Genomic DNA, 24,178 nt, shown 5'->3' with positions numbered 1-24,178 from the left:
AAGGACTTAAAGAAAGTATATGAGACTACCATCAAATGGACCTTGTGAAAACCCACACTGCCTTCTCTAAATTGTTGTATACGATTGGGACAATACTGAGTATAGTTTTTCCTTTGAGTACTTAAGCGGAATATTTTGAGCATTGAGCTTATTCTCAACAAAAAGCTTACATTGATAACGTTTTGTATTTTGAATGATTTCTGGTGAGCACAATCATTGAATACAAAAATTACACAACAAATCTTTATGTTAACTACGAAAGTTCTCAATCAAATACAACAATTGTCTTTGACTTCCGTTCCTGAGCAAGACACTTTGTTTTGCCTATTAACCCAGTACTTTTCTTGACTGACTCTACCTACCAAAAACCATTGGAAGTTTACACACAAATGGGGAAGCACTAACCACTAAGTTAAAGGAAATTTGGACAGATACAGTAAGGGTACTTTAATAGGTAAAGATATGCTTTGATCAGGAATTTCAGCATTCTCACTCTTGAAGATGATCAAAGTATATTGATCCAAACATCGAAAAACTCCACAGTTCTTTTCAGAACTATATATATATGTGGTGTACCGAAAACTTGATATCAGCATTGTTTCTTTTCTTGTAGGACTGCTCTAAACTTCATGCAACCACTATCATTAAGTGCTGGATCAACAGAGCGGCCATCTTACCTGAGTGCCCCAGTTCTAGATCAGCTTGAGACGTTCATTGATACTGTGTCTCGAGACATACAAACTAGTAAAATAGACGATGACGGTGTTGTCATTGCTCTTGAACTTGCATTAGCACGAGGAAGCGTTGCTAGAGTACTCCGTGCTCTAGAATATGCTCTTGGTAAGTAGAACGATTGGTTGTATTTACACAATTACCTAGTATTCAGTGGCGTAACGGCTATGAGCTCTCACTGGTTATACCCAGGGGCCTTGGAGCTTATGGAGGCCCTAGAGTAGTGCCCAGAGGGAAAAACAGGCATTAGAGTATGTCGAAAAAGGCTAAAAATGCCCAAGGCCTGCAGCGGTAGAGGGCCTCAGGTCTATGTTACCCAACTGCTAATATTCTGTTTAATTTTGATTTTTAGATAATCACAAAGTGGAATTTCCAGTTGGAAGAATGATGAAATCACTGACAACAGTACGAGAAACCCTTCTAAAGAAGAACTGTGAGTACAGATCAATGTATAAAGTGCTTTTTCAGTATAATTTAACAGTTAGCCATTGTATGTGAGAATAATTATAATTTAATCATATTTCAAAATGTCACTATATATTTTGTTTGACCTTTATTTGGTAGCTTCTGCAATACAACTGTCTCTGTTGGGTTGTGATGGTGGACAAAAAGATGAGACGAGTGCACCTGCCAATGTGCTTACGGATAACTGGAGTACAGAAAGTAAGTGTCAACTCGCAATCAAATAGTTTGTCATTTCTTTTGCCACTAAATTCAGAAATCTGAGTAAAACTTAATATTGTTGGAGAGACATGCTCTTTGGTCTTGTATCTCCTCTTTTTATCACTGAAAGGAATAAATAAAATAAAACACTGATATTATTTTAAATGAATTGATGTGTTAATTTATAGTCTAACCCATATGACAAAATAACAAAAATCAGCAAAAACATGATGATCAATGTCAACTAACATTTTTGTTTTCATATTTTACTAGCTTATATATCTGAGAAAACGCAAGTAAACATGTTCTTTGGTAAAGGAAAGCCTGTTCAGATCACCAAGGTTAGAATTAAGGTAAGAATTATTGGGGCTTTTGATATCTGTCAACACTATCAAACTTTGTGTGACAAAAAAATGTGATGTGCCCATATATGGACAGGATGATGTCATATCACTACCATATTTTGGCACATCACACTTTTTTGTCAAACTAGTTTGATAGTGTAGACAGAGCTTAAGTTTATGCAAAATTGAGAAATTCAGTTTGTAAAGGTAATTTCAAGAGTTCCAAAATGTGAAGTCAATTTCAGTTCCAATTTTTTCTGGTTTATCATACTTATATAATTTGATAGTGTAGACTACCAATATAGTTGTGTTACCTATTTCTTCATTTTGTTTTCCCCCTCTTTTTAGGCAAGCAAGGGTGACATTGCGCCACGAGCAGGACTTGTATTTGTGTATAATGATAGGTTAGTCATTCTTACATTTATCACCTTATTTGGTTTTGTGAGCTTCAGTACTTCCAATATTGAAGATTTTACTGGCCATGATCATGTTTACACCTCTATTTAGCATATTCTTGCAAACGTTTTTCTTAATCTTTGCCTTAAGTTCTGTCTACGCTATCAAACTTGTTCAACAAAAAAAGTGTGATGTTCCCAAATATGGTAGTGATATGCCCAAATATAAAATATGGTAGTGCTATAACATCATGTCCATTGGGTACATCACATTTTTTTGACACATAAAGTTTGATAGAGTAGGCAGAGCCTTTTAACTACCATAACACATTTGCATATTGATCTCTTAATCCTTCAAATTTACTTTTCCTTTCTAGTGAAGGATTTGATCAGCAGCGTCACGTTGAACGCTTCTCAGTCTACAACAGATTTACAGATACTGATTACAAAATACTGAATGGCATTAGGTACTGAAATACTTTATGTTTATTCTCAAAACTTTATACTCAAGGCCTGCTTTTATGTAGAAGAATTATAGACATGAACTTGTGGTTTTCCTTAATCACCATTTCTTCATTAAACTATAATGTTTAACAAGTAGAAAAATCATCATTGTCGAGTCGAGTGGTTAAGGCAGGGGCACCTCGACCATTGTTTTGGAGGTAGAACAAGTCTTCTTGGATAAATGTCTTAAAACTGGAGTGTGCACTTTAAAGAACACAGTCCATCTTTCAGAAGAGTAAGGGGTTAGCTGAACTATGTGTCATCCACACCTGTGCGCAATCCAACCCAGTAGGCTGTGAGTCACAGTTTATTCCCCATATTTATTTGTATTTCTCTTCCAAATAATTAAAATTAAATCTTTCAGATCAGCTTCAATTGGTGGACTACCAGACAATCCTGTAGCATACTTCTCTTTTGATGATGACTGGTAAGGGCTTGTTTTGAAAAATTACTTACAAATGTTTGATGACCTTTGCCCTGTACAATTTGCAACTTTGTTCCTTGCTTATTTTTTATAGGAATGAGATTGAGGTTCCAATGGATGTCTGTCACACCGGTCGTTTCGTTCTGATAAAATTTCTTGGTCCACGTGCTGAAAACGCTGAGAAACTTGGCATCATTGGTATCAAGTTCAATGGCTACTCTCGAAAAGATTCCAAACTGACAGTTCTCAATCTGGTAAAGACAAAAACTTATTTAACAGGAAACATTCATTTTTGTAATCGTAAACTTAATTATATACTGTATAAAAATACGATTGTTAATTATATATAAATTACATTGAAACCTTTACAAGACAGAGAAGTTGCCATTTGCTTTCATGTAAAAAATATATTCCTTTTATAGTCAGAAATTGCTCCATTGAACCCAGATTCAGATGCTCCAGTGAAAACAGAGACAATCTTTGTTCGAATTCTTCACTTTCTCAGCAGTCTTGGGCAAGATCTGGTTAGTAAACATAATCATTATTTAGTTCCAAACTTCTTCCACACATTTGCACACACCTAAAACTTTAAATTAAAGTATCAATATACAATACAATGTGTATTTATACAAGGTAATATTTCTTTGAAATTTCAGGAGATAATTCGTCGCAAAGAAGTTGGTAGTAGTGGAAGTTTATTGGAGCTTGAAGGTATAACAACTGAAATGATTTTCAAACATTATCAAAAATTAATGAGGTAAGATAATAGTGGATAAGTTGCACTTGTTGATGATGTTGAAGATGTCATGTCTAATGAGGACATTGAAATAAGTCTGTATAAGCTCTGTCTACACTATCAAACTTTATGTGACAACAAAATGTGATGTGCCCATATATGGACATGATGTTGTCATATCACTACCATATTTGGGCATATCATTACCATATTTGCGCATATCACTACCATATTTGGGCACATCACGCTCTTTTTGTCAAACTAGTTTGATAGTGTAGACAGAGCTTAAGAGTCCTTGTACTGCAGAAAACCTTAACATTTATGCCGTAGAACCCTTCTTTGCAACTAAGGGGACACCCATGAAATTATTGAGAGGTCATATATGTTTTGTGTTTCCTACTGTATATCAATTTTCAACTTTTTTTCTAGGGAAGAAAATTGGATTTACAGTCAAATCTTGATTATCCGGATGCTGCACGCGTTCATACCACACTTGACAAAAGAAATCATGAAAGACAATACCAAAGACAAGGATAAGCAAATGAGCTTAGAAAAGGTATTACAGTAGAATTTCTTCTTAAGCTCTTAAACTAGTTTACCAAATATGGTAGTGATATGACATCATCATGTCCATATATGAGCACATCACATTTTTTTTGTCACAAAGTTTGATAGTGTAGGCAGAACTTTAGGGACACTTTTGTTGTCTTTTTCTTTTACTTGAGATGGAAAAAAAGATCTTTTTTATTCAATCTTTTCACAGGCTTCGGGTACTAAAGATGTGCCTACCAGTGCTGTTGCTGATGTAGACAATGAAAGTGTGCAGTTATTCTTTAACATGCTCTGTGACATTATAAACAAGACACCAGAAAATGCACCAGGAGCTGAGGGACTACTCAGAGAAGTGATAGTGGAGGCAGTCATAGATGGTAACAAATCTTAACAAATAAATAAATGCAATCTTATTAATATTGATTGATCCATATGTGTATTTATTTCATTTATCTACAAAGGTGACATTTGCCTATAGATATTACCATCATAAGTTTGTGCATGATGAAACAAGTATGTATGTAAATAGCGTATTAAGTAGTTTATGAGAATTTGGGAGTAAATTTGTAAATATGAAAACTATGATTTCTGTATGTATGGCAAAATTCTATTTCATTTCAGGAGCGGCAGTCTTCTTTCCAAATAAGGACACGCGAAAGAAAAAGCTTTTTGCAATGATGAATTCAGAATGTGTGAGTATAAGATAAACTGTAAAATTAAAGCTATTAATTCAGTATTATTAACATCATGATACCGATAAATAACTATTATCATTTCTTTCCATGATAGATTGATGATAAACCAGCAACTGGTTTTGTTTTTCAATCGCTCTGTAACTACTTCAGTTCAGTTGACCCCACAGGACTTTTAGATTTGCCATCTGATCCTCCAAAGGTATTGAAACACCAAAATATTTAGAACATATGACATATTGATACTACTACAAAGTAATAATACTTGTAATATTGCTATTCCATTTTTACACGATCTATTTTTTTAATTTGTGAATTCCAGGACTTTGATTTTACAACAACACTGAATGTAATGGAAACACTTCTAAAGGTGTCACTCAAAGAGGTTGGTAGAAATTTACTTTACTTTAGTTTTTGTAGGAAGAAATAGTTACTGCAATCTATTGATAGGTATCTAAATTGTGTTTGGATATTTGTTATAATAGTAAGATTTATAAACTAAATGATAGTAATATATTGTTTGAAGGTTTGCATGGTGATATCAAATGTTGAAAAAAGTTTGCAGTACCCCAATTATATTTCGTTCTGAAAAGTACTGTTGAGTTTCTCCACTAAATGATAGTGGTAAACAAAATTCTTTCTACATTTTTAGTTTGTAAGAATGACGGAGGAACAAAGTGGCACAAGTAGTGCTAAGGAATCGTATGTCAGTGGACTTCTAAACGCTTTGCAAGGAAGTCTGGTGTTGTGGTGCAGAAACAGACAAACTGGAGAATGCAATCAGGAAGCTGCCAAGAACGTACTCTGCGACTGTAAGTTTAAATCCAAAATATTACTTGCCAGTTAATTGATGTAGTAGCTGATGGTACCACGGATTGCTCTGAATACTGTGGAAGTAAAAGAAGCTCTGTCTACACTATCAAACTAGTTTGACAAAAAAATTGTGATGTGCCCAAATATGGTAGTGATATGCTCAAATATGGTAGTTATATGCCATCATTATCTCCATATATGGGCACATCAAGTTTGATAGTGTAGACAGAGCTTTATATTTTTTTTTTTTTGGTTTCTGTAGATGTTCATAAACATTGCAAATACATACAAGAAGCATTGGAGATCATCGCCATGGCAAATGACCCTGATATTTTCAAGAAGGTGGAAGCCTCATTCTTAGCAACAACATTCCGGCAGCTGGTGAGTTTCCAAACTTATTATTTATATTAAATCTTTTGAATTGTCAGTACAAAGACTTTTACCTGTTTTCTTTTTTTTTATATAGATTTTGTGTCTGAAACTTGTTGCCAAGGACATCACTGATCTTAGGATATCGCATGATCTGCTTGACATATCCTCTAAGATTAAAGATTTAGAGATTAATTCTCGAAATATTGAGGTAAAAAAAGAAATAATTTCAGTAAGGTTACAAACTATCATAATAATAGGGAGATTTTTATTTGCAATGGCCACAACCTAGATGTGCAAATGGTCATTGCTTGAACCTAGAGACCACCAAAACGTTATTAAGGAATAAAGTGAGGAAGCAGTTTCCAACTTCCCTGCAGGTGAATTCAAATGACCTAACTTGTTCCTAGATTGTTGGTCAATAATGCCTACTACAGATCTAAAAGCTCTGTCTACACTATCAAACTATTTTGGACACAATGACATCATATCACTGCCATATGTGGGCACACATCACACTGCAGACAGAGCTTAATACACACTATATTTATATAAAGTGTAAATTGAAAGATCTTGAGAAGCTACAACACTATTGTTGTCTATCTATTTCGGTTGTTTTTCAAACTCTTATGTTTATTTTTTGCAGGTTGCCAGTGCTTGTAATAAGTCTAACACACCTGTCACATTACGTGTATGGAATGTAGAGTCTTCACACAATTATGAGAACAATCAGCATACAACTCAAGTGTTCTTCTGCCCTGGTGCCGACGTGTTTGAAGTCACCTTTGACCCCAGATGTGAAACTGAAAGAAGGTATATAGAAGTATATTTCTTTAGATTATAGATCCCTTGTATTCAGTCAGTTAAAGATGTATTGTCCCCCAAAAACATGAAAAATGAAGATTAATTAAATCAGACTTTAAATATGTTATTTTATAGTTTTAATAAAGTTAATCACTTCCGTAGAAAAAAAAAGAAAACAAATAATGTTTTCACTTATAAAATGACAAAATAAATGGTTAAATTCAACCAAAAACCCACTGGCTGGCAGCCAATTTGACCATTTTTTGCTTTAAATTACATTTTTTTCAGATAAATACATTTTTTTTCGATCCAATTTTTGGTCAAAGTGGATAACTATTATGTTACATTAAAATGGCATATTCAAAAAATGTTTTGTTAAGAATTATTTTTTCAGGGGACAATACATTAAGTTATTGTCAGAATTATTAACTTGGAATCATTATCTCTTGTAGATATGACTTCCTCGAATTTACAGATTTTAGAGGAGTTGTGACTCGTTATGATCAAAAGGTGAACTCAGAAAAGTGGCCACTGAAAGTATCATTTAAAGGAGGCCCTCGCTTACAATATGTCTTTCACTCGGACAGCAGCCAAAATGAATGGGGCTACAAATTCACTGTAAGTTTCTTATGTTTGTCTTGTAAAGTACATGTTGCTCCAATTCACTTCTTCTTTGATTATAATGATTAAAAGGTATGTGAAATCTCTTGTCCAAGGACAGGAAAATCCTTAGGCTGAAAATTGTGCAAACTTTATGGAGCTTATTTTATATTTATAATTTTCTATTTTAGGTTGTAGCAAAAGGCTCTCCAGATCTAACACTGTCTTGGATAGTGGATCTTCAGCTCGCAATATGTAAACTTCTGGGCATGCTCTGTGCAACTTCTCTGCGTAGTAAAGACGGTACAGTATACTGTATAATTATTGATTATAATAACAAAATTATAATAAAAATCAAACAATTACATTGCACCAATTTTAGCTCACCAACCTCCATCTATCCCTTACTATTTTTTACAAGCTTTGATCTTTGTAAATGGAAAACTTTTTTTAAATAGAATTATTGAAAAGTACACCAAAAATGGATGATAGTGCCAACCAACCTACTTCAGAAGATTCAACAGAAGCATTACTAAAGGGAGACCTCTGGAGTAGTCTTTTTCGTGCTGGCCATAATGTAAACAAATTTTCGCGATCATTGTCTGGAGGATTGGTAAATATTTGTATATTATTTTTTATATTTTTTTATTGTATGTATTGTAGGCACATGTCGCCAAGGACCAATTGTAAATTAATCACTGTCCTATCAGATAGGTGGGTACAGGAGCTGTTTTGTGAACCAGTTCACCGGGGTAATCCCCACTCATCTCAAATGATGAACACAGGTTTTAACTGTGTACGTTTTATAGTCCTTATCTGTTCCACCACCAAACTAGGAGCGAGTCGGCCTCGACCCCATTCCGTTATTGTTGGCTCTTTAGGTACGGTAACTTGCGCTTTATTAGATGTTAATAAAACTTGATAACTTTATAGTTAAGATAATATAATATAGTATAATGAAAGTTTGTTTTTTGATCTCAGGTTTCTGAACCACGTGGTTCCACTGTTAACACTTTTCTGATAGAATTAATTGCTGGAGAAGAGACATCGATGAAAATATACAAAAAGTAAGCACATTTTTTTCACAAATATTATATTTAAGGAAAACAATGTATCATTTAAGATAACCTGAATGTTTCTCTTTTTAAAAATGGTTTATAATTTTGTTTTTAGGTTTAGTGAAAAGAATCAGATGCAGAGTATTGGGGGACCTGTAATCAGCGGAACTGTGAGGGCGGTTTTTGCAGCACTGATATGGCACTCGCAAGAATTACGAGAGGACTTTGACAAATATTTAGAAAAAAGTTTGTCATAAATTGAATTTATTCATCTCCTTTTCAGATTTGCTTTATCTTAGACAAAAAACTTTTATGAAATAATTGAAAAACAGAAAATGATTGCATAACCAAAAGTTATTGGAGCATAACATTTTTCCATCTTGATTTAAGGTGAAAGTTCAGAAGCAGTTCTTCCAGATGGGGTGCATGAAGCATTTGTAACAGCAGAAACTATCAGACCAGTACTTGTAAGAATTTGCACTATTCATTATAGTTACACTTTTATTCTCAGAAAAACCTTACATAGGTAATAGGGTCCCTAATGATCAGCTTTAGCTTGGTGGACCACCCTTGTAAAATATTGTTGAGAAATATATATATATAGAGGCATGAATAACCTAAGTTGAAGATACATATAACTTAATTTAAGTAATCAATTACTAATTATTGATATTATAATTAGGATATCTATTTATATATCATCTTCAGGTGGATCTTCGTCAGAAGCACATTGTAGCAACAGAGAACACTATTACACCTGATCAGTCACATGATGAACCAGGTCAGTCTCTTCCGGTTTTGAAGAGTATATGAAGTCTATTGTAATACTTTAAAATATTACTATGTTATCTTCTTTTTTGTTGTTTTTAGTTTTAGCATGGAAAGAAAAGGCTGAGTTTCTTTTGGAGTTTGGTGGTCTTTCAAAGATCGAACCTAAAGCTCAGGTATATGTTCTGTTAATTTGACTTTGCAGGGTTTTTGCTTAAGATCTGTCTACACTATGAAATTAGTTTGACAAAAAAATGAAAAAAAATGTGCCTAAATATGATAGTGATATGCCCAAATATGGTAGTGATATGACATCATCATGTCCATATATGGGAACATCACATTTTTTTGTCACATAAACTTTGATAGTGTAGACAGAGCTTTACAAGCATTTTTATTGCACCCAGGAGTGTAAATGGATTTGACTAATTTACCATTTATGGCCTTCATGTTTCTTACTCCATGAATTGCCACAATATGAAGCAAATTTTGATTACTCTAGCTTTTTCCTTCTGTTTTTCTTATAAAAGGTAAAACCTTTGCTAAGAAGTTTGTCATCAGTTAACAGTAAAGAAAATCGAACGAAAGTGGCTCATCCTGGAACCTTTGATAGCGAAGCAACTTTTGAGAAACATCCATCATTCAAACTGGTATTAGATTTCTTAAAGGATCCTAGATTCTCAAGGAAAAAGTATGTAACTATTGTATGGCTGTATATTCCAGTTTATAAGCATGAAAATGTATTTTCTTTCTGTTTCAACTGCCAGGATTCCTTATCTCTCCTTAACCTCTATTATTCTAAAAAATCATCTATAAAAATTGTAAACATATTTTAAGTTGTTATTTTATCAATTTTACTAGGCCTTTTATTAGTGTCTACAAATATGATTATATACTAATTTGTTTTATGTGCTTTTTTGTCATTTTTTCCCTTTTTCTTTAACTTGTCGAAAAGCGATCTTTTTGTAATGGTCTTTTAATGATCAAACAAGTCTTGTAATATACAGTATTTTATGTTTTTTACTGTTATCTTCTACATGTTGAGTATAAATAAAGTTTTTGAATTGAATTGTTAATTAGCATAACAGAGACGTCACCAAAATAATGATTGTGATTTTTTTTTAAGAGTGGAAGACTTGTTAGAACAGAGAGTGCAAAGAGCAGAGCGTATTGCTTATGGTTACAACTTTGCACTGACGTTTCTTACGTTCCATGGCACACCACACATCTTTAATGTTTCCTGTGTACAGTTTTTGCAAGAAATGCTTATAGCCCAAGACAAAGATCTGATGTAAGATGTTTTATGTGATTAACTTAAACGTACGCCTGTGTGTGAGTGAGGTTTAGACAGTGGAACCATAATTAGGTAGCATCGTCAAGGGTTCAAGGCTCACTTGCTCTATGGTTCTGGTGGTAGAACGAGTCTTCTCGGATAAGGACTATAAACCGTAGCTCATGTGCACTTTAAGAAACCTAGTACATCTTTCGAGACAAGTAGGGGGTTATCCCGGTGTACTAGTACACACACAGCCACTGATCATAACTGTGCCCTCTGGGAGACCAGTCTTTGACTGAAGAGCTTCAGTATAAATAAATAATAATGATAATAAATAAATAAATAAATAATAATAATAATAATAATAACTTTCGATAATGGATATATTTGATCATCCTAAAAAGCATTTTTGTTTGATTATTTAAAATTTCTCTTTTTCAGTCATTATGCAGTTTTTATAGATGGGTGTGGTCTTGATCTTGAGACTAAAGTTCGTAAAGCATACTATGCGTTAGTTCAGCTTTTGACTAATGCAATTCAGGACAACTGGGCATCTCCAAATGATCGGTATGTTAAAACAATCATTCAGTTTGATATGCAATGAAAGACATCAGTATATCTGTGTTGTTTATGGTACATCTCTATTGTAAAAAGACATACACTTTGACAATAAGTGACCTACATGAATGAGAAAAAACAAGAAACAGGAAACTTAATTATATTAACCTGTTAGAAGCTAATGTTCTTGTTACTATTTTCATAGATTGGATCAGCTGGCAGTTGACTGCGTCCAAGCCTGTTTGCTCCACCTTCTTGATGTTGATTGGCAGTCTTACGATTTTGCGTTTCTTGCCGAAAATAATGTTCCAAAGCTGTTACTTACCATCGTCAAGAGTAAGTTTAGTGCCAGTCTGGACTGGTTTAAAGCCCCTGTGTGGGAGCTTAGACATTGACCTGGTATCATCATGATTCACTGGGTTGCTAATCTTGATACAATCCCCCGTTTCTCACCTACCTGTATGCAAGAAGTCTTTACAGTCAATCTTTGTGTATGCAGAAGCATCAACGACTTAAAATTCCTCAAAAATGGACCTCTTGGAGATGAGGCTGTCAAGTAAAGTATATACAGAAAATATAGTTCATTAATGGCCCATTACAATCACATCAATTCTGTTGCTTTTTCTTTGTTATTTTAGGAGCTGTAAGTCTTTACAGCCATCAAACCAAAGAACCGGATGACGTCAAGGAATTAGGTGATTACTATAAACATAAAGGATGGTTTGACGAATGCCAGGGTGATAACTTCGGAACTTGGTTCAAACAGATCGCAACCAAAGAATATTTGGACACAAGACGAGTGAGTAATACTGTAGACCTCCTCATTTTGGACACCTCTATTCAGGGAAAAGCCATATTTAGTGGACACCCATAATTAAAGGGACGCTTTCCTGTGAAACAAACAAAGAGAAATATGTTTTACCGTTGTGACCAACCCCTATTAAAGGGACACTTTATTGTGTCCGTACGTGTCCCCTTAAATGTTTTACTGTGGTATTCCATAGATGCTAACTACCAAAGATATTTACCAAATAGTGAAGTGCTGTGATTAGCAATTTAACATGAAGACTGAACTTCTTTATTTTTTCTTTCAAGTGTATGCACATGTTTGTTGCTCAATTTTGTCAGTTACTAGTTGTTAAGATAACCTGTGATGGGTGCGGTACCTTGCTACCAGGAAGTCGCTATCATTGTTTGGACTGTGAAGACATGGACTTGTGCAATACCTGCTATCTTGGTAATTATCTTACCTGATATCTTTCTCCTCTGTGTTGTAATGTGCCTAATATTTTTTCTCTATTGCTTTTTTGGAAACATCTACTTGTTTTTAGTTGTATGTTTTCGTTAATCCACTGACGTTGTGTATGCACCCTACATCATTCTCTTTTACTTGATGTCATGTCAATCCATTTTTTCATAGGTGGTGCAAAGCCAAGCAAACACAAAGATGGCCACAAGCTTGTTAATATGATGTAAGTGAATGTTTTGAAAGATTGTTTAAAGCAAAGACTTTAATACAGTAACCTGTCTTTTTCTACCTGTAGTATTTACAATAGAACCCTCTTTTGGGAAACCCTATTATGGGGACAGCGAAGCAAAACAAAGAAAGAAGAAGAAGTATATGTTTTATTACTACAGCCAGTGCTATTAAGGATATCTCCTTCATAGGGATTCTACTGTATACTTCAAATGCTCCATTATTCTCCAAATACTCCATTATTCTCCAAATGAAAACTTCTTCAGAAAAATATAGATCAGTCCAAGTTTTCTAAATGTATATATTTACTTTTGACAGGTTTAAATGCAACAATTGCGGATCATTCATCGTTGGTACTCGTGTTCACTGCAATGACTGTGAGGACTTTGACCTCTGTTATGGCTGTCATTTGTCCTCTAACCTCCCCTCAAGGTTTGTTAAAAATATGCACCATAAATCCAAAAACCAATAAAATTGATATGAATACAAGAGTTTATTTGTTCTTATTGATCATGATTTTGTAAAATATTATCTCATTGAAGACAGTAGAAATGTTTATCCTATACTTCTAATTTCCTTAAAGTGTATTTTATCATCATTTGTTATCATCCTAGTATAAACAGGTCTCAACCATTGCCAACAGTACAGTAAATTCATGGTGGATGAATATTCAATCATTTATTCTTGGATTGATTAACCAATTCTATTTTGTTTTCCTTATAGTCATAAAGCTTCTCATGATGTCGATATCATACCATTAGAAATAAGTAAGTATATAAAAGCTCTGTCTACACTATCAAACTAGTTTGACAAAAAAAGTGTGATGTGCCCAAATATGGAAGTGATATAATAATAATAATAAGTCAGGCTTTATAGACCGCATTATACTAAAAGCCCCAATGTGCTTTACATTCAAACAAAAATATACAGAGAGAAATTAGTCAAAAGATAAATTAAAAACATGAGTTTTTAATAATTGTTTGAATGTAACGATGGTGGGTGCTTGTTGAATTGCAGGTAGTAAGTCACATTTTTTTTGTCGCATAAAGTTTGATAGTGTAGACAGAGCTTTAGATTTAGACACTTCTACAAAGGCTATTACAGTAGAAAGTTTAGATATATTAAAGAGAGAAATATAAAATAAATGTCATTTTGTTTCTATTACAGTTTTAACAGGTAGTGAAGATAGCAGTCAACTCAACACGTACAGTCATCACCATGCTTGGATACAATTTTCTGCCTTATCACTGTCCGTAGCAAACACAGAGAATGAAAATCGCAAGAAAGGTAGATATTTTAATGCCATAGTTTTTATACTTTTAGAAATAATTTGTATACATGATAGTGGTATAATCATTTCAGACGTCTGTTATGAATTTCTAAATTTATAACTTTATTAATTTACTTATCTTATTATTATTATTATTATTGTTAATATTGAGTATACAAAGGTTAATAAGTCAGCAGGTTTGCCCACCATTGTTTTTACTCGCCACTGCCTAGAGGGATGTTTTTTGTGTAAAAGTATGGTGACCCAACGGTGGCCGATGGGCACTATGACTTTACATGCTTACACAACAAATGTGTAGTTTTACAACTTACAGTTTTATAACTTTCTATTTTTATCTATATTTAGGTATACAAAATTGCTACAGTAAGCAAATATACAAGCAATGCGTGGACCTGGTTGTAGAAAGTCTAGAGTTCATGACGCAACACAAAACCAACATTGCATCATTGGCAGACAAGAAGAAGAGAAAATTGAAGGAAGCGAAGATGAAAAATGAAAAAGAAAAGGAGAAATCAATTGAAGATAAGAAAAAAACGCAGTCTGTCGAGGATGGGAAAGATGATGTGATGGCATCTACAAAAGGTGAAGCGATAGAGAAAAAGTCTAGTGAAGAGGATCAGAAAAATGTTGAAAATGAGGAAAAAGAGAAGAAAGAGGAAGATATTCTAAAGTTAAACAAAGATGAGGAAGATAGTGCTAAGTTAGAAACAGTAATTGAAACTTCAAAATCTGATGAAAAAGAACAAGTTGAGACTAGCAAAACTACCCCAGAGGTTAAGATAAATGAAAATGAGAAGAAGGTGGATGTGAAAGAAGAATTGAAGAAAGAAGAAGGCAAAACTAAAGACTCGCAAAATCCTAAGAAAAATGATGGAAAGAAAGGTGATGATTTAGTTACTATACATTCTCATTTCTCTTAGTAATTAATTGATTTCATAAGGTAAAATATAATTATGCTAGAAAAAGTGTTTTTTTAACTATTCTTACCTACCTCTATATATTTAATAATAAAATTATTATTTTTGCAGCTCAACCTGTTTCTAGTGTCATATCACCTGATCATGCATTTGCTGAGTGTTCCCAAGAGAGGATTCTGGGATTGCTAGGAGCCATGTTGAAACTTGTTAACCAGGTAAGTTTTTGCACTTTTGTTATTTGAGCTCTGGAAATATTATATATCTTGGTATCTTTATTCAATAAAAACAACAATGAAATATAAAAATACAAAGGCAGAACTAGTGCTGAATTGACGTTATTGCATTTGGTGTTTTTGCACATAATTATAATGTAATAGTAGCCTTGTGAAATACAATGACTGAACTAATTATTCCATAGGATTCTGATGTTACTACAAGACGAGTTCAGTTTCAACTGGAAAGAGCTCTACCAATCCTTTTTAAATGGGTTAAGTAAGTACCTCACTAACTCTCTTATTGATCTACTCCATTTAAGTCCAAGTTTAAGGCATATAAAAGTCTCTGAAAAGATAAAAATTACTATTTTTAATATTTCCTTCCATAGAGATAGCTTTGGAAATGATACAACTGACCAACATATGGCTGTTGGACTGTTGGGCCAATTACTGGCCAAGACAAGTCCTGAAGTAAGTCACTGTCATGTTTATTTCTGTTGTTTTTAAGAAGCTTACCAATATCTATTTAAAGCTCGACTGTCTACACTATCAAACTTGTTTGACAAAAAGTGTGATGTGCCCAAATATGGTAGTGATTTTCCCAAATATGGTAGTGATATGACATCATCATGTCCAAATATGGTCACATAAAGTTTGATAGTGTAGACAGAGCTTTACAAATCTATAAAATATTATGTTTCTGTCAATTTAGTTTTGTTTATGTGATGATTAAAATTCTGTTATATAGATTGCAGATTCAGCCCTTGCCCAGTCCTTAAGTGACCTTATGACAACCATTGACACAGAGTCAACTCAGACAGACGCAGCATCAAAACCCGGTATAGGTGTCTCTCAATCAGAGATTTTGTCCGATATTTGCTGTCCTGGCAAGCAGACTATACGGTTTCTCTTTTCCTATGGAGCAAGATGTTTAGAAAAGTAAGAGTAATTTAGAGTACAATTTATTGTTTTTTTATCATATAACTTTGTATACTACTAACATTTGTAAAAAACTATTTACTTTTTTATTTTCAGGAGTGGACTAGAATGGGCATCCCTTGTTGCTGGAATCCTACAACAACTTTCAGACTGCCCTCAATGGTCTCAAGTATTAGCCTCCCACATTACAGACTGCATTCAGGAACTACCCGGTAACACTGCCCTAGCTGCTATATTTTCAATGTTTATTGTAGCAGGTTTTCCACAAGTAAGAGCACATGTCCAACAATTACAAGAAAACTCTCAAAGCTACACTATCAACTATCAAACTAGTTTGACAAAAAAGTGTGATGTGCCCAAATATGGTAGTAATATGACATCATCATGTCCATATATGGGCACATTACATTTTGTTGTCACATAAATTTGTTTAATAGTGTAGACAGAGCTTTAGACTAGAAATTGATTACAATAAAGATACGATATCTTAAAATATACTGATAACCGTCAAGAACATAATATGATTTACTGATTTCACTGTAACTTTTCATGATTTCTATTAGGTGCCATGTCATGGAAGTTGCGCAATTCTCCAAGAAACATCAGGTGACAGAACTGATGTGATTATCATCAAACATTATGCCATCAAACAACGAGCCCTTGTTGTGAATGTCGACTCAAGAAAGAAGAAAGAGGTAGAAAAGAACATAATAATGAACATAAATAATATAAATGCTTAATATCAGAAAGAGGGAAAGCTCTAAAAGATTAAGCTGAAAGAATAATTCTTTTGTATATCATTTCAGATAAAGGAATATATGCTAGAATTACAGATTACTCCTGGAACATCCGAGACTACACATTTTGCCACTTTTATTGGAGTTACCAAACGATTGATTAATCAAATCAAACAAGGTAAAGATTTATTGACCTTAAATGACCAGTAGGTGGATAATTTGAATTAGGTTATATTTAAGTTAGTTTGAAAGGGTCCTTTAATTTAATGAAAATGATTTTAACATTCATAATTTGTTTTTTTTTCAGGAAATGTCTTGACTGTTGAGGAAGTGTGGGTGCTGTGTCTATCTTTAAAGTCTGTACTTGCAACATTAAGGGTAAGTTTCAAATATTACTATCTGATGCTCACACCAACATTAAGCATATATTTCTATATTTAGATTTAATCTCAAATTGTAAACTCATTTTTCAGAAATGCAATGATGCAAATACTAAGATGATACTTAATGAAAATCTGATGCCTTTACTTGTGTTCCTTGCCAGCAAACCTACAAAGTTCAACCGTCAATGGCTACTCTCTGATCTTGAGGTATAGTTGTATTTTCATAAGCTTTTCAATAGTAATAACACTAGCGTGTTATTTAGATTATGTGACCATGGTCCATATTTTGATTTATAGTCAATAGATCAATATCTATCAAAGCCTTTTATATTTACTTTTCTTTCTCTAGATATTTTCGATTAAATTATACACTGCTGAAAAGAAATCTGGAGATGTAGACAGCACCAAAGAAGTTGAAGACACAGAAGATGTAGATGAGGATACAGAAGCGAGTTCAGCGACATCACCACTTGATTCAGTTGGAATGGATCCTCTAGGAGGATTGGATGATTACAAACGAACCTGTATCCAGGTAAGAAGCTTGTTGTGGTGCGAATGTGATGCAGTTGTGACTCGACCTAATGTGAAGTATTACATGTTTATATCTGCTTGATTGTTTATATTATTGTTTTTAATTTCTAAATATACAGGCTGCACATGATGCGCTGGAAGCCCCACTTCCAAATCTGAGAGCGCTGTTTGAAACGTGCGGTCAAAGTATTACAGATTTTCTAATTGCAATTGAGAAAAGGTAAGTAAACTAAACTGTCTGGGACTGCCTGGGAATATTGGGTGCTATATAGACCTTTCAGAGAATGATATGAAACAATGGTAAGAGATTTCAGACTAGCATATGAGAAGCATGGGTTCAAGACTTGTCTGTGCCATATTGCTTGTATCGTAATACATTGGTCATGTGAATGATAAAGAACTACGATCAAAAATAGTATTGTGGTGTGCAGATCCTGGTCATGGACTGGACCATCTGGGAGAACAGTCTAAAGCTTTGTCTACACTATCAAACTAGTGTGATGTACCCAAATTTGGTAGTGATTTGCCCAAACATGGTAGTGATATGACATCATCATGTCCATATATGGGCACACTATATTTTTTTGTGTAGACGGAGCTTTATACTGAAGAGGTCTAAAGAATAAATAGATAACAATCAATTATTTTATTCGAAGTTTTAAGCATGATGGTTTCCTTGTGAGCGATGAAGTTTTGGAACTGTCAAAGAATTGGCAGAGAAAAGGAAAGGGCAAAGAAGAAGATATGTCTGAAGCAAAAGCAGTTGATGCTGGTGCCGTCTGCTACGTACCATCCAAGTTGAAAACAAAGTAATAGTCACTTAAATATTATTATTATTTAAAGAGGCCATGATCAACAATAATATATACGGAAATAATGGGTTTTTATGTATTATACCCCACAATTTCTGAAAAAAAGATATATTAGGCCCGACCAGTGCTGACATAAAAAAAAATATATAATAACACTAATTTCACCACTTATTTATTGAAAGAAAATAGATGAAACAAATTATTATTTAAACCTTAGTTATATTTTTTCTAACAGATTATTTTCCTTGCTTAGGAAAAAAACAAACACTGCAATTCCAGAACCCAATGAAGTAGAGAATGTGCTGATTTCAGTCAATGAAAACCATCTTCAACAGGTAATAGCATGTGGTAGAATCTAACTTTATGCAGTAGTAACTTTAAAATCAGTTTTGGGCAATGTTAAATTTTTCAATCATAAAAACGTTGAGTACAGAATCTAGAGTAAGTTAATGTAAATGGTTATATTAAAAAAAGATTTTCTTGCCATGAGACCATAATACAGAACATACAGTAGCTTAAGTAGAATCTTGTGACAGGCAGAAACTTACTCTATTGGATATTCTTCTAAGTAAGTGGGTCTCTCTCTTGACAGCAACAAACCATTCTGCTGAACAGAGCTTAAGGCGACTCTGATATCTTTCTTGACTGACATTCCCACATACTCATTTCCAGTATAAGTACCGCAATAAAATATTGTTTATTTCTGTTTCTGTAGAGTCTTAAAAAACAACGAAGAACAAAAAGTGCAGAGCTTTTAAAGAAAGAGCTTGAAAAACACAGCAAACTTGGATCAAGAGAATTTGTTCACAAAGTCAACCAAGCTGTTGCGATACTCTACGCAAGACATGTCCTAGCTGTCATGCTTGCTGATTGGCCAGATGGTCATCCAATCAGCTTAAAGCTCTTTGGTTGCACGGATCACGCTCATTTCGTAGGTGTTCTAGATCTTCTGCAAAGAGCTGAGGAAAAGGAGATGTTTGCAAAGGTAAATTTCTATATATTTATATTCCTATGGAGCTAAGTTATTGTTCTGGAGATTAGAAATGTCTGATTATGGTCCTGGATTGAGTTGTCTGGGAGAACAGTCTTGTACTAGAATACTTGACTTGAGACATTATCAACCTTACTTTATTTCTTTTTTAGAAGCACATGCTGTACTGGAAACCTAACATATACATTTGCCTTACTAACCTTGATATTTCACATGTTTTGTCTTTTGTTAAATAATGTAATTTATTTTTCTATTAGTCTATTCGCAATATAGTTGAGCATTGCGAAAATGAACTTCTCTGGTCCTTAGCAACTGCTGCTTGCACTTTCATGGAGGAAAACAAAATGTTGAGTGTTACAAAAGAATCGGCGCATAACTACAAGAATGATAGCTCAGAGAAGGTAACATTAATTGTTATTTAGTTGCAACGACTGACGATCAAACTACATCATGTTAGTTTATTCATTGTGCGCATGTAGGAATATTGTGCGCATGTGTCCCCACTCCTCACCTCAACACATGTTTGATGGTTTCTGGGTCCAGACAACAACCAACAGCACATAGATTGATCTGAGTTGGTCTTTGGTCTTCAGTCACAAATCGCAAGCTAGTCGATAACTGTGGATATGCACATATCTTTTTTACATAGTATTTACATTAAATACTGTACATTACACCATGACCAGATATCCATGTCAAAATGTGAATAATCTATTTTGTTTATGCATTAAAACAAAAGTTTTTTTTCAATATGCTTTATTTGTGTTTCTAAATTTTCCACAGGGAAGTGTTCACATTCCGGGAGCTATGTATCTTTCGGTCAAATTTGATGAACAGTGTGCAACAGAAGAAGGGTGTGATTTCCTGACGATGGCTTCTGATGTCAAGATGAAGAATGACATCCGTACATTCAGTGGAGGATCATCCAACTTTGTCAACTTCGAAATGCCAGGTCTGTTTTTGGTAGCAATTTTCAGAATAATTTCAACAGAACCTGTTTAGTATAAATGAAGATTGTTGTTCTAGTATCTTGTGCCAGTTAGGAGTTCTTTTCTTTTTGCTGGGCTTGTGTTTTTAGCATGTTCACTGGGAGGCCACGCCCTGGCAACGTTTTCTTCATAAACTTCATTTTTTTTGCAGGTGACACACTTCACTACAGCTTCACCTCTGATTGTAGTAACAATGATTGGGGCTACAAGTTTACAGTCACAGGAGGTCAACTAGGTCGATTCATTACAGGTCACATTCTGCTCAATGAAATCCTTAGCAACTCGTCTAAAGCCAGGCAAGTTCTCAGTATGTTACTGTATGTGTAGAGCTGCAATAACCCTCATGTGTTAAGCCTGATCTACACTCTCAAACTAGTTTGAAAAAAAAAGATGTGATGTGCCCAAATATTGTAGTGATATGACATCACCGTGTCCATATATGGGAACATCACATTTTTTGTTGTCACACAAATTTGATAGTGTAGACAGAACTCTAAAAATCTTCTGGTGTTCAAACAGTTTTGAATAAATCTTCATTTTTATTGTAATTACAGTCACATTCCTGTGAATGAGGTTTGGTCATGGTTGGTCCATGTTGCAAGTTGTCAGACTGGACAGCAGAGGCTAAAAGCCATTCAGCTAATGCTAAGGCTATTGCAAGCTGCTACATCAAGGTAAGTTTGATAATATTTGATAAAGCTAAGGCTACACTATCAAACTAGTGTGATGTGCCCAAATGTGGTAGTTATATGCCCAAATATGGTAGTGATATGACATCATCATGTCCATAAATGGGCACATCACATTTTTTGTCACAAAGTTTGATAGTGTAGACACATACCCTGAGCTTTCAATAATAAGGCAAAATGACCTACATTTGGACCTATGAATTGATTTGTGGCCTGTACCTAGAAATCACTAAACTGTGTTGAGGAATAGAGGAAGGAGTCACATCCCAACTTCCCTGCCTGTACATAATACATTTACATGACCTAGTAGACTCATGAATTATTCATGACTAAGATAGTATTTCATTTGCAGCTGTGAAGATGGTGCATCACAGAAAGTAATGGAGCTACCAGACCTGACTTTATTGAAGCCGCTTTGGGTCTTGTTGAATGCCATGGATTCTAAGCAGTCCGATACCTTGAAATGCCTGCCACCTGCACACTGTGCTCTCACAGAGCTGTTCCTGGTGGTGGAAGACCTAGCTAAGGTAAGTGATACTTTGGTTTTTTAAGCTCAGTCTACACTATCAAACTAGTTTGAAAAAAATTGTGATGCCCCCAAATATGATGTCATCGTGTCCATCACACATTTTTTGTCAAACTGGTTTGATAGTGTAGACAAGAGCTTTAGACCACAATATTCTACTTCGATGATTAATCTACATACTGATTTAGATCCTGTACTTTTGACCCTCTCTATCCACACACCCTTTTTACTAAACCACCTCTCAGCAAATCCCGGTTACGTGATTGCGGACATCTGTATTACAAATTTGATGTATGGTCGAGGCGGTTTTTTCTAAATCTCACAGATTTCCTCATCTTCACCATTTACAGTTAATTAATTTCCACTATATCTCTAATGCCTGTACAGTATATATATATATTGTTTTTTTTTTTCAGGAATCATCTGAGGAAGATTATGTTTTAGCAATGATACCTACAGAAGATTTGCGAAAAAGTGCTCTTCAGGTATGGAATACAAACAAAACAAGAATATTGAATTAGTTTGTAGTATGAGGTAAATTTAATTCAAAATGTGGTTATTTTTGTCATACAGGGTGTGTGCAATGTTGCTTCTTTGGGACTAGCTTTGGGCATACCAAACAAAGCATCTGAGGCGTTTCGGCAGATGGGACTCGTAGTAGGACAACCTCCTCTATTTCAGACACCACTTATGCCATTTCCTGTTAATAACTTCATCAATAAGCAGTGATAACAGTAAATACTCCAAATTTGTTTATAATTATTTCATCTATATATATCTAATTTTCGTTTATGCATATATTTTGTGTAGTATTATGTAAGTAGTACGCACTTCATCATCATGCTCCTTGTGCACCATCTGCTACTCCTTAAGCTCTGTCTACACTATCAAACTTTATGTGCCCATATATGGACATGATGATGTCATATCACTACTATATTAAGCATATCACTACCATATTTGGGCACATCACATTTTTTTGTCAAACTAATTGGATAATGTAGACAGAGCTTTAGGCTCACCAAAACCACAATGTTCAAATACAGTATGTTTTTTGTGGGCTTATTTTTTCAAATCATGCTTTAAAAAAAACATTAAAAAACTAATCATTGAATAAATTAACTAAAAATTTAATCTAAATAATTTATTTTTCCCAGGTTAAAGTTCCCAACAAAATATGTAAGATTGATTGAAATGGATGGAAATGGAGATATTATGATCCACAATGTTTACACTTCAAATATTGCATTTCTACAATGTTTGTCCAACTGACGGGTAGTATAGGTAATAACCTTAATTATGGTAGGTTTATTTTGCAATGTACAGATAACAGGTACATGCTTGAGTATCACCACAGAACAGTTTACTGGTTCACTCTAGGCCAGTCTGACCCTCCTGCTTTAGAATTTAAGCCTCTAATGTGCCCGCCTTTTGTTTAGTTGGAGCAGCTGATGCGATTGTAACTTGAGCTCTCGATTTAAACTCACTTTCTCCATTTTCTATATTCTAATGTAGTAATGTGTAATTGGTAATTAACACTATTCTTTTTCTGCGGTGTAGGGAAAATATGAAATGATTTTATTAGTAATAATGAGTAAATATTTTACATAAATAATGTATTAAAGTTTGTATAGATCACTGATATAAAATAAGTATTATTATAAATTGAAACTAATTATTTTATTTAACATTTGTAATGTTAAAAATGCAAATATGTTGCATTGGACACTTGCATGAATTCAGTCGTTCTAGGAAAGATACTGAAGAAATTTATTCATTAATATGTAGTAATATATCTTATCTGGACACGATGATGTCATCACTAACATATTTGGGCACATCACCTTTTTTGTCAAACTAGTTTGATAGTGTAGACAGAGCTTTATACTATAATTTCCAAATAATATCACACAGATTTTTTAAATTTGTAGTTCATTTGTTTTCCAAATACGAAACATATTTAAAGTTATAGTTCAATCAAAAGTTAGTTTTTCTTATATCGTCACCTTTGTATTATATGCAAATCATGTTATACAAAACGTATACATTAGTAAACAATCATGAATACAGTATGCATAAACTTAACATTTACTTATTAAATTTATATTTCATTTTTTTATTGGTTTTAAATGAATAGTATTACATGGTTTTGTGCGAAAATAAATTCAAAATTTAAACAAATGTTACAATGATATAGTTTTGCTGAAACAATTGATTTTTTCTTGTAATTTTGAGTCGGTCAATCAGCTGTAACAGAAACAACAGAATTCCAAAAATCCTTGTCATCGATCCACGATTGTCTGACAACAGCTTGAGAAGGCGAATGGAGCATTCATATTTTTGTAATTTTATCCTTATTTTTTGTTATTATCAACAACAAAAATCGCACTTAA

The 24,178-nt window shown here is 33.9% G+C and overlaps 1 protein-coding gene across 2 annotated transcripts in view; it reads left to right on the top strand.

The window, feature by feature from the left end:
• LOC144841114 (zinc finger ZZ-type and EF-hand domain-containing protein 1-like) overlaps positions 1–23,977 on the top strand; it is a 28,797-nt gene extending 4,820 nt beyond the window's left edge. Inside the window, exons 12-71 of one of the 2 annotated variants that reach the window (XM_078697304.1) lie at positions 614–840; positions 1,085–1,165; positions 1,297–1,395; positions 1,669–1,748; positions 2,088–2,143; positions 2,512–2,601; positions 3,003–3,065; positions 3,157–3,316; positions 3,485–3,586; positions 3,719–3,819; positions 4,228–4,354; positions 4,562–4,727; positions 4,972–5,042; positions 5,140–5,244; positions 5,365–5,427; positions 5,695–5,854; positions 6,118–6,236; positions 6,322–6,435; positions 6,871–7,037; positions 7,481–7,646; positions 7,820–7,931; positions 8,087–8,241; positions 8,610–8,695; positions 8,802–8,932; positions 9,077–9,153; positions 9,395–9,467; positions 9,557–9,630; positions 9,985–10,145; positions 10,581–10,745; positions 11,172–11,297; positions 11,494–11,624; positions 11,927–12,087; positions 12,384–12,525; positions 12,709–12,760; positions 13,084–13,197; positions 13,489–13,532; positions 13,933–14,052; positions 14,402–14,938; positions 15,085–15,188; positions 15,392–15,465; positions 15,578–15,659; positions 15,937–16,127; positions 16,224–16,395; positions 16,691–16,822; positions 16,934–17,042; positions 17,172–17,242; positions 17,338–17,454; positions 17,597–17,779; positions 17,898–17,998; positions 18,435–18,587; positions 18,844–18,925; positions 19,306–19,575; positions 19,839–19,982; positions 20,365–20,533; positions 20,722–20,866; positions 21,125–21,244; positions 21,612–21,786; positions 22,202–22,270; positions 22,359–22,519; positions 22,943–23,977. In XM_078697304.1, coding sequence (XP_078553430.1) covers positions 614–840; positions 1,085–1,165; positions 1,297–1,395; positions 1,669–1,748; positions 2,088–2,143; positions 2,512–2,601; positions 3,003–3,065; positions 3,157–3,316; positions 3,485–3,586; positions 3,719–3,819; positions 4,228–4,354; positions 4,562–4,727; positions 4,972–5,042; positions 5,140–5,244; positions 5,365–5,427; positions 5,695–5,854; positions 6,118–6,236; positions 6,322–6,435; positions 6,871–7,037; positions 7,481–7,646; positions 7,820–7,931; positions 8,087–8,241; positions 8,610–8,695; positions 8,802–8,932; positions 9,077–9,153; positions 9,395–9,467; positions 9,557–9,630; positions 9,985–10,145; positions 10,581–10,745; positions 11,172–11,297; positions 11,494–11,624; positions 11,927–12,087; positions 12,384–12,525; positions 12,709–12,760; positions 13,084–13,197; positions 13,489–13,532; positions 13,933–14,052; positions 14,402–14,938; positions 15,085–15,188; positions 15,392–15,465; positions 15,578–15,659; positions 15,937–16,127; positions 16,224–16,395; positions 16,691–16,822; positions 16,934–17,042; positions 17,172–17,242; positions 17,338–17,454; positions 17,597–17,779; positions 17,898–17,998; positions 18,435–18,587; positions 18,844–18,925; positions 19,306–19,575; positions 19,839–19,982; positions 20,365–20,533; positions 20,722–20,866; positions 21,125–21,244; positions 21,612–21,786; positions 22,202–22,270; positions 22,359–22,514 — 7,597 coding nt within the window. In that variant the 3' untranslated portion in view covers positions 22,515–22,519; positions 22,943–23,977. Of the gene's footprint in view, positions 1–613; positions 841–1,084; positions 1,166–1,296; positions 1,396–1,668; positions 1,749–2,087; positions 2,144–2,511; positions 2,602–3,002; positions 3,066–3,156; positions 3,317–3,484; positions 3,587–3,718; positions 3,820–4,227; positions 4,355–4,561; positions 4,728–4,971; positions 5,043–5,139; positions 5,245–5,364; positions 5,428–5,694; positions 5,855–6,117; positions 6,237–6,321; positions 6,436–6,870; positions 7,038–7,480; positions 7,647–7,819; positions 7,932–8,086; positions 8,242–8,609; positions 8,696–8,801; positions 8,933–9,076; positions 9,154–9,394; positions 9,468–9,556; positions 9,631–9,984; positions 10,146–10,580; positions 10,746–11,171; positions 11,298–11,493; positions 11,625–11,926; positions 12,088–12,383; positions 12,526–12,708; positions 12,761–13,083; positions 13,198–13,488; positions 13,533–13,932; positions 14,053–14,401; positions 14,939–15,084; positions 15,189–15,391; positions 15,466–15,577; positions 15,660–15,936; positions 16,128–16,223; positions 16,396–16,690; positions 16,823–16,933; positions 17,043–17,171; positions 17,243–17,337; positions 17,455–17,596; positions 17,780–17,897; positions 17,999–18,434; positions 18,588–18,825; positions 18,926–19,305; positions 19,576–19,838; positions 19,983–20,364; positions 20,534–20,721; positions 20,867–21,124; positions 21,245–21,611; positions 21,787–22,201; positions 22,271–22,358; positions 22,520–22,942 lie in introns of both variants that reach the window. The other variant, XM_078697303.1, reaches the window with a different exon arrangement.
• Positions 23,978–24,178: the final 201 nt, after the last annotated feature.

The sequence above is a fragment of the Antedon bifida genome, chromosome 4 (genome assembly GCF_963402885.1).
Source record: "Antedon bifida chromosome 4, ecAntBifi1.1, whole genome shotgun sequence".
In the NCBI taxonomy this organism is placed as follows: domain Eukaryota; kingdom Metazoa; phylum Echinodermata; class Crinoidea; order Comatulida; family Antedonidae; genus Antedon; species Antedon bifida.
The sequence above is the reverse complement of the archived record's forward strand: the minus strand, read 5'-3'. Positions and strand labels throughout refer to the sequence as shown.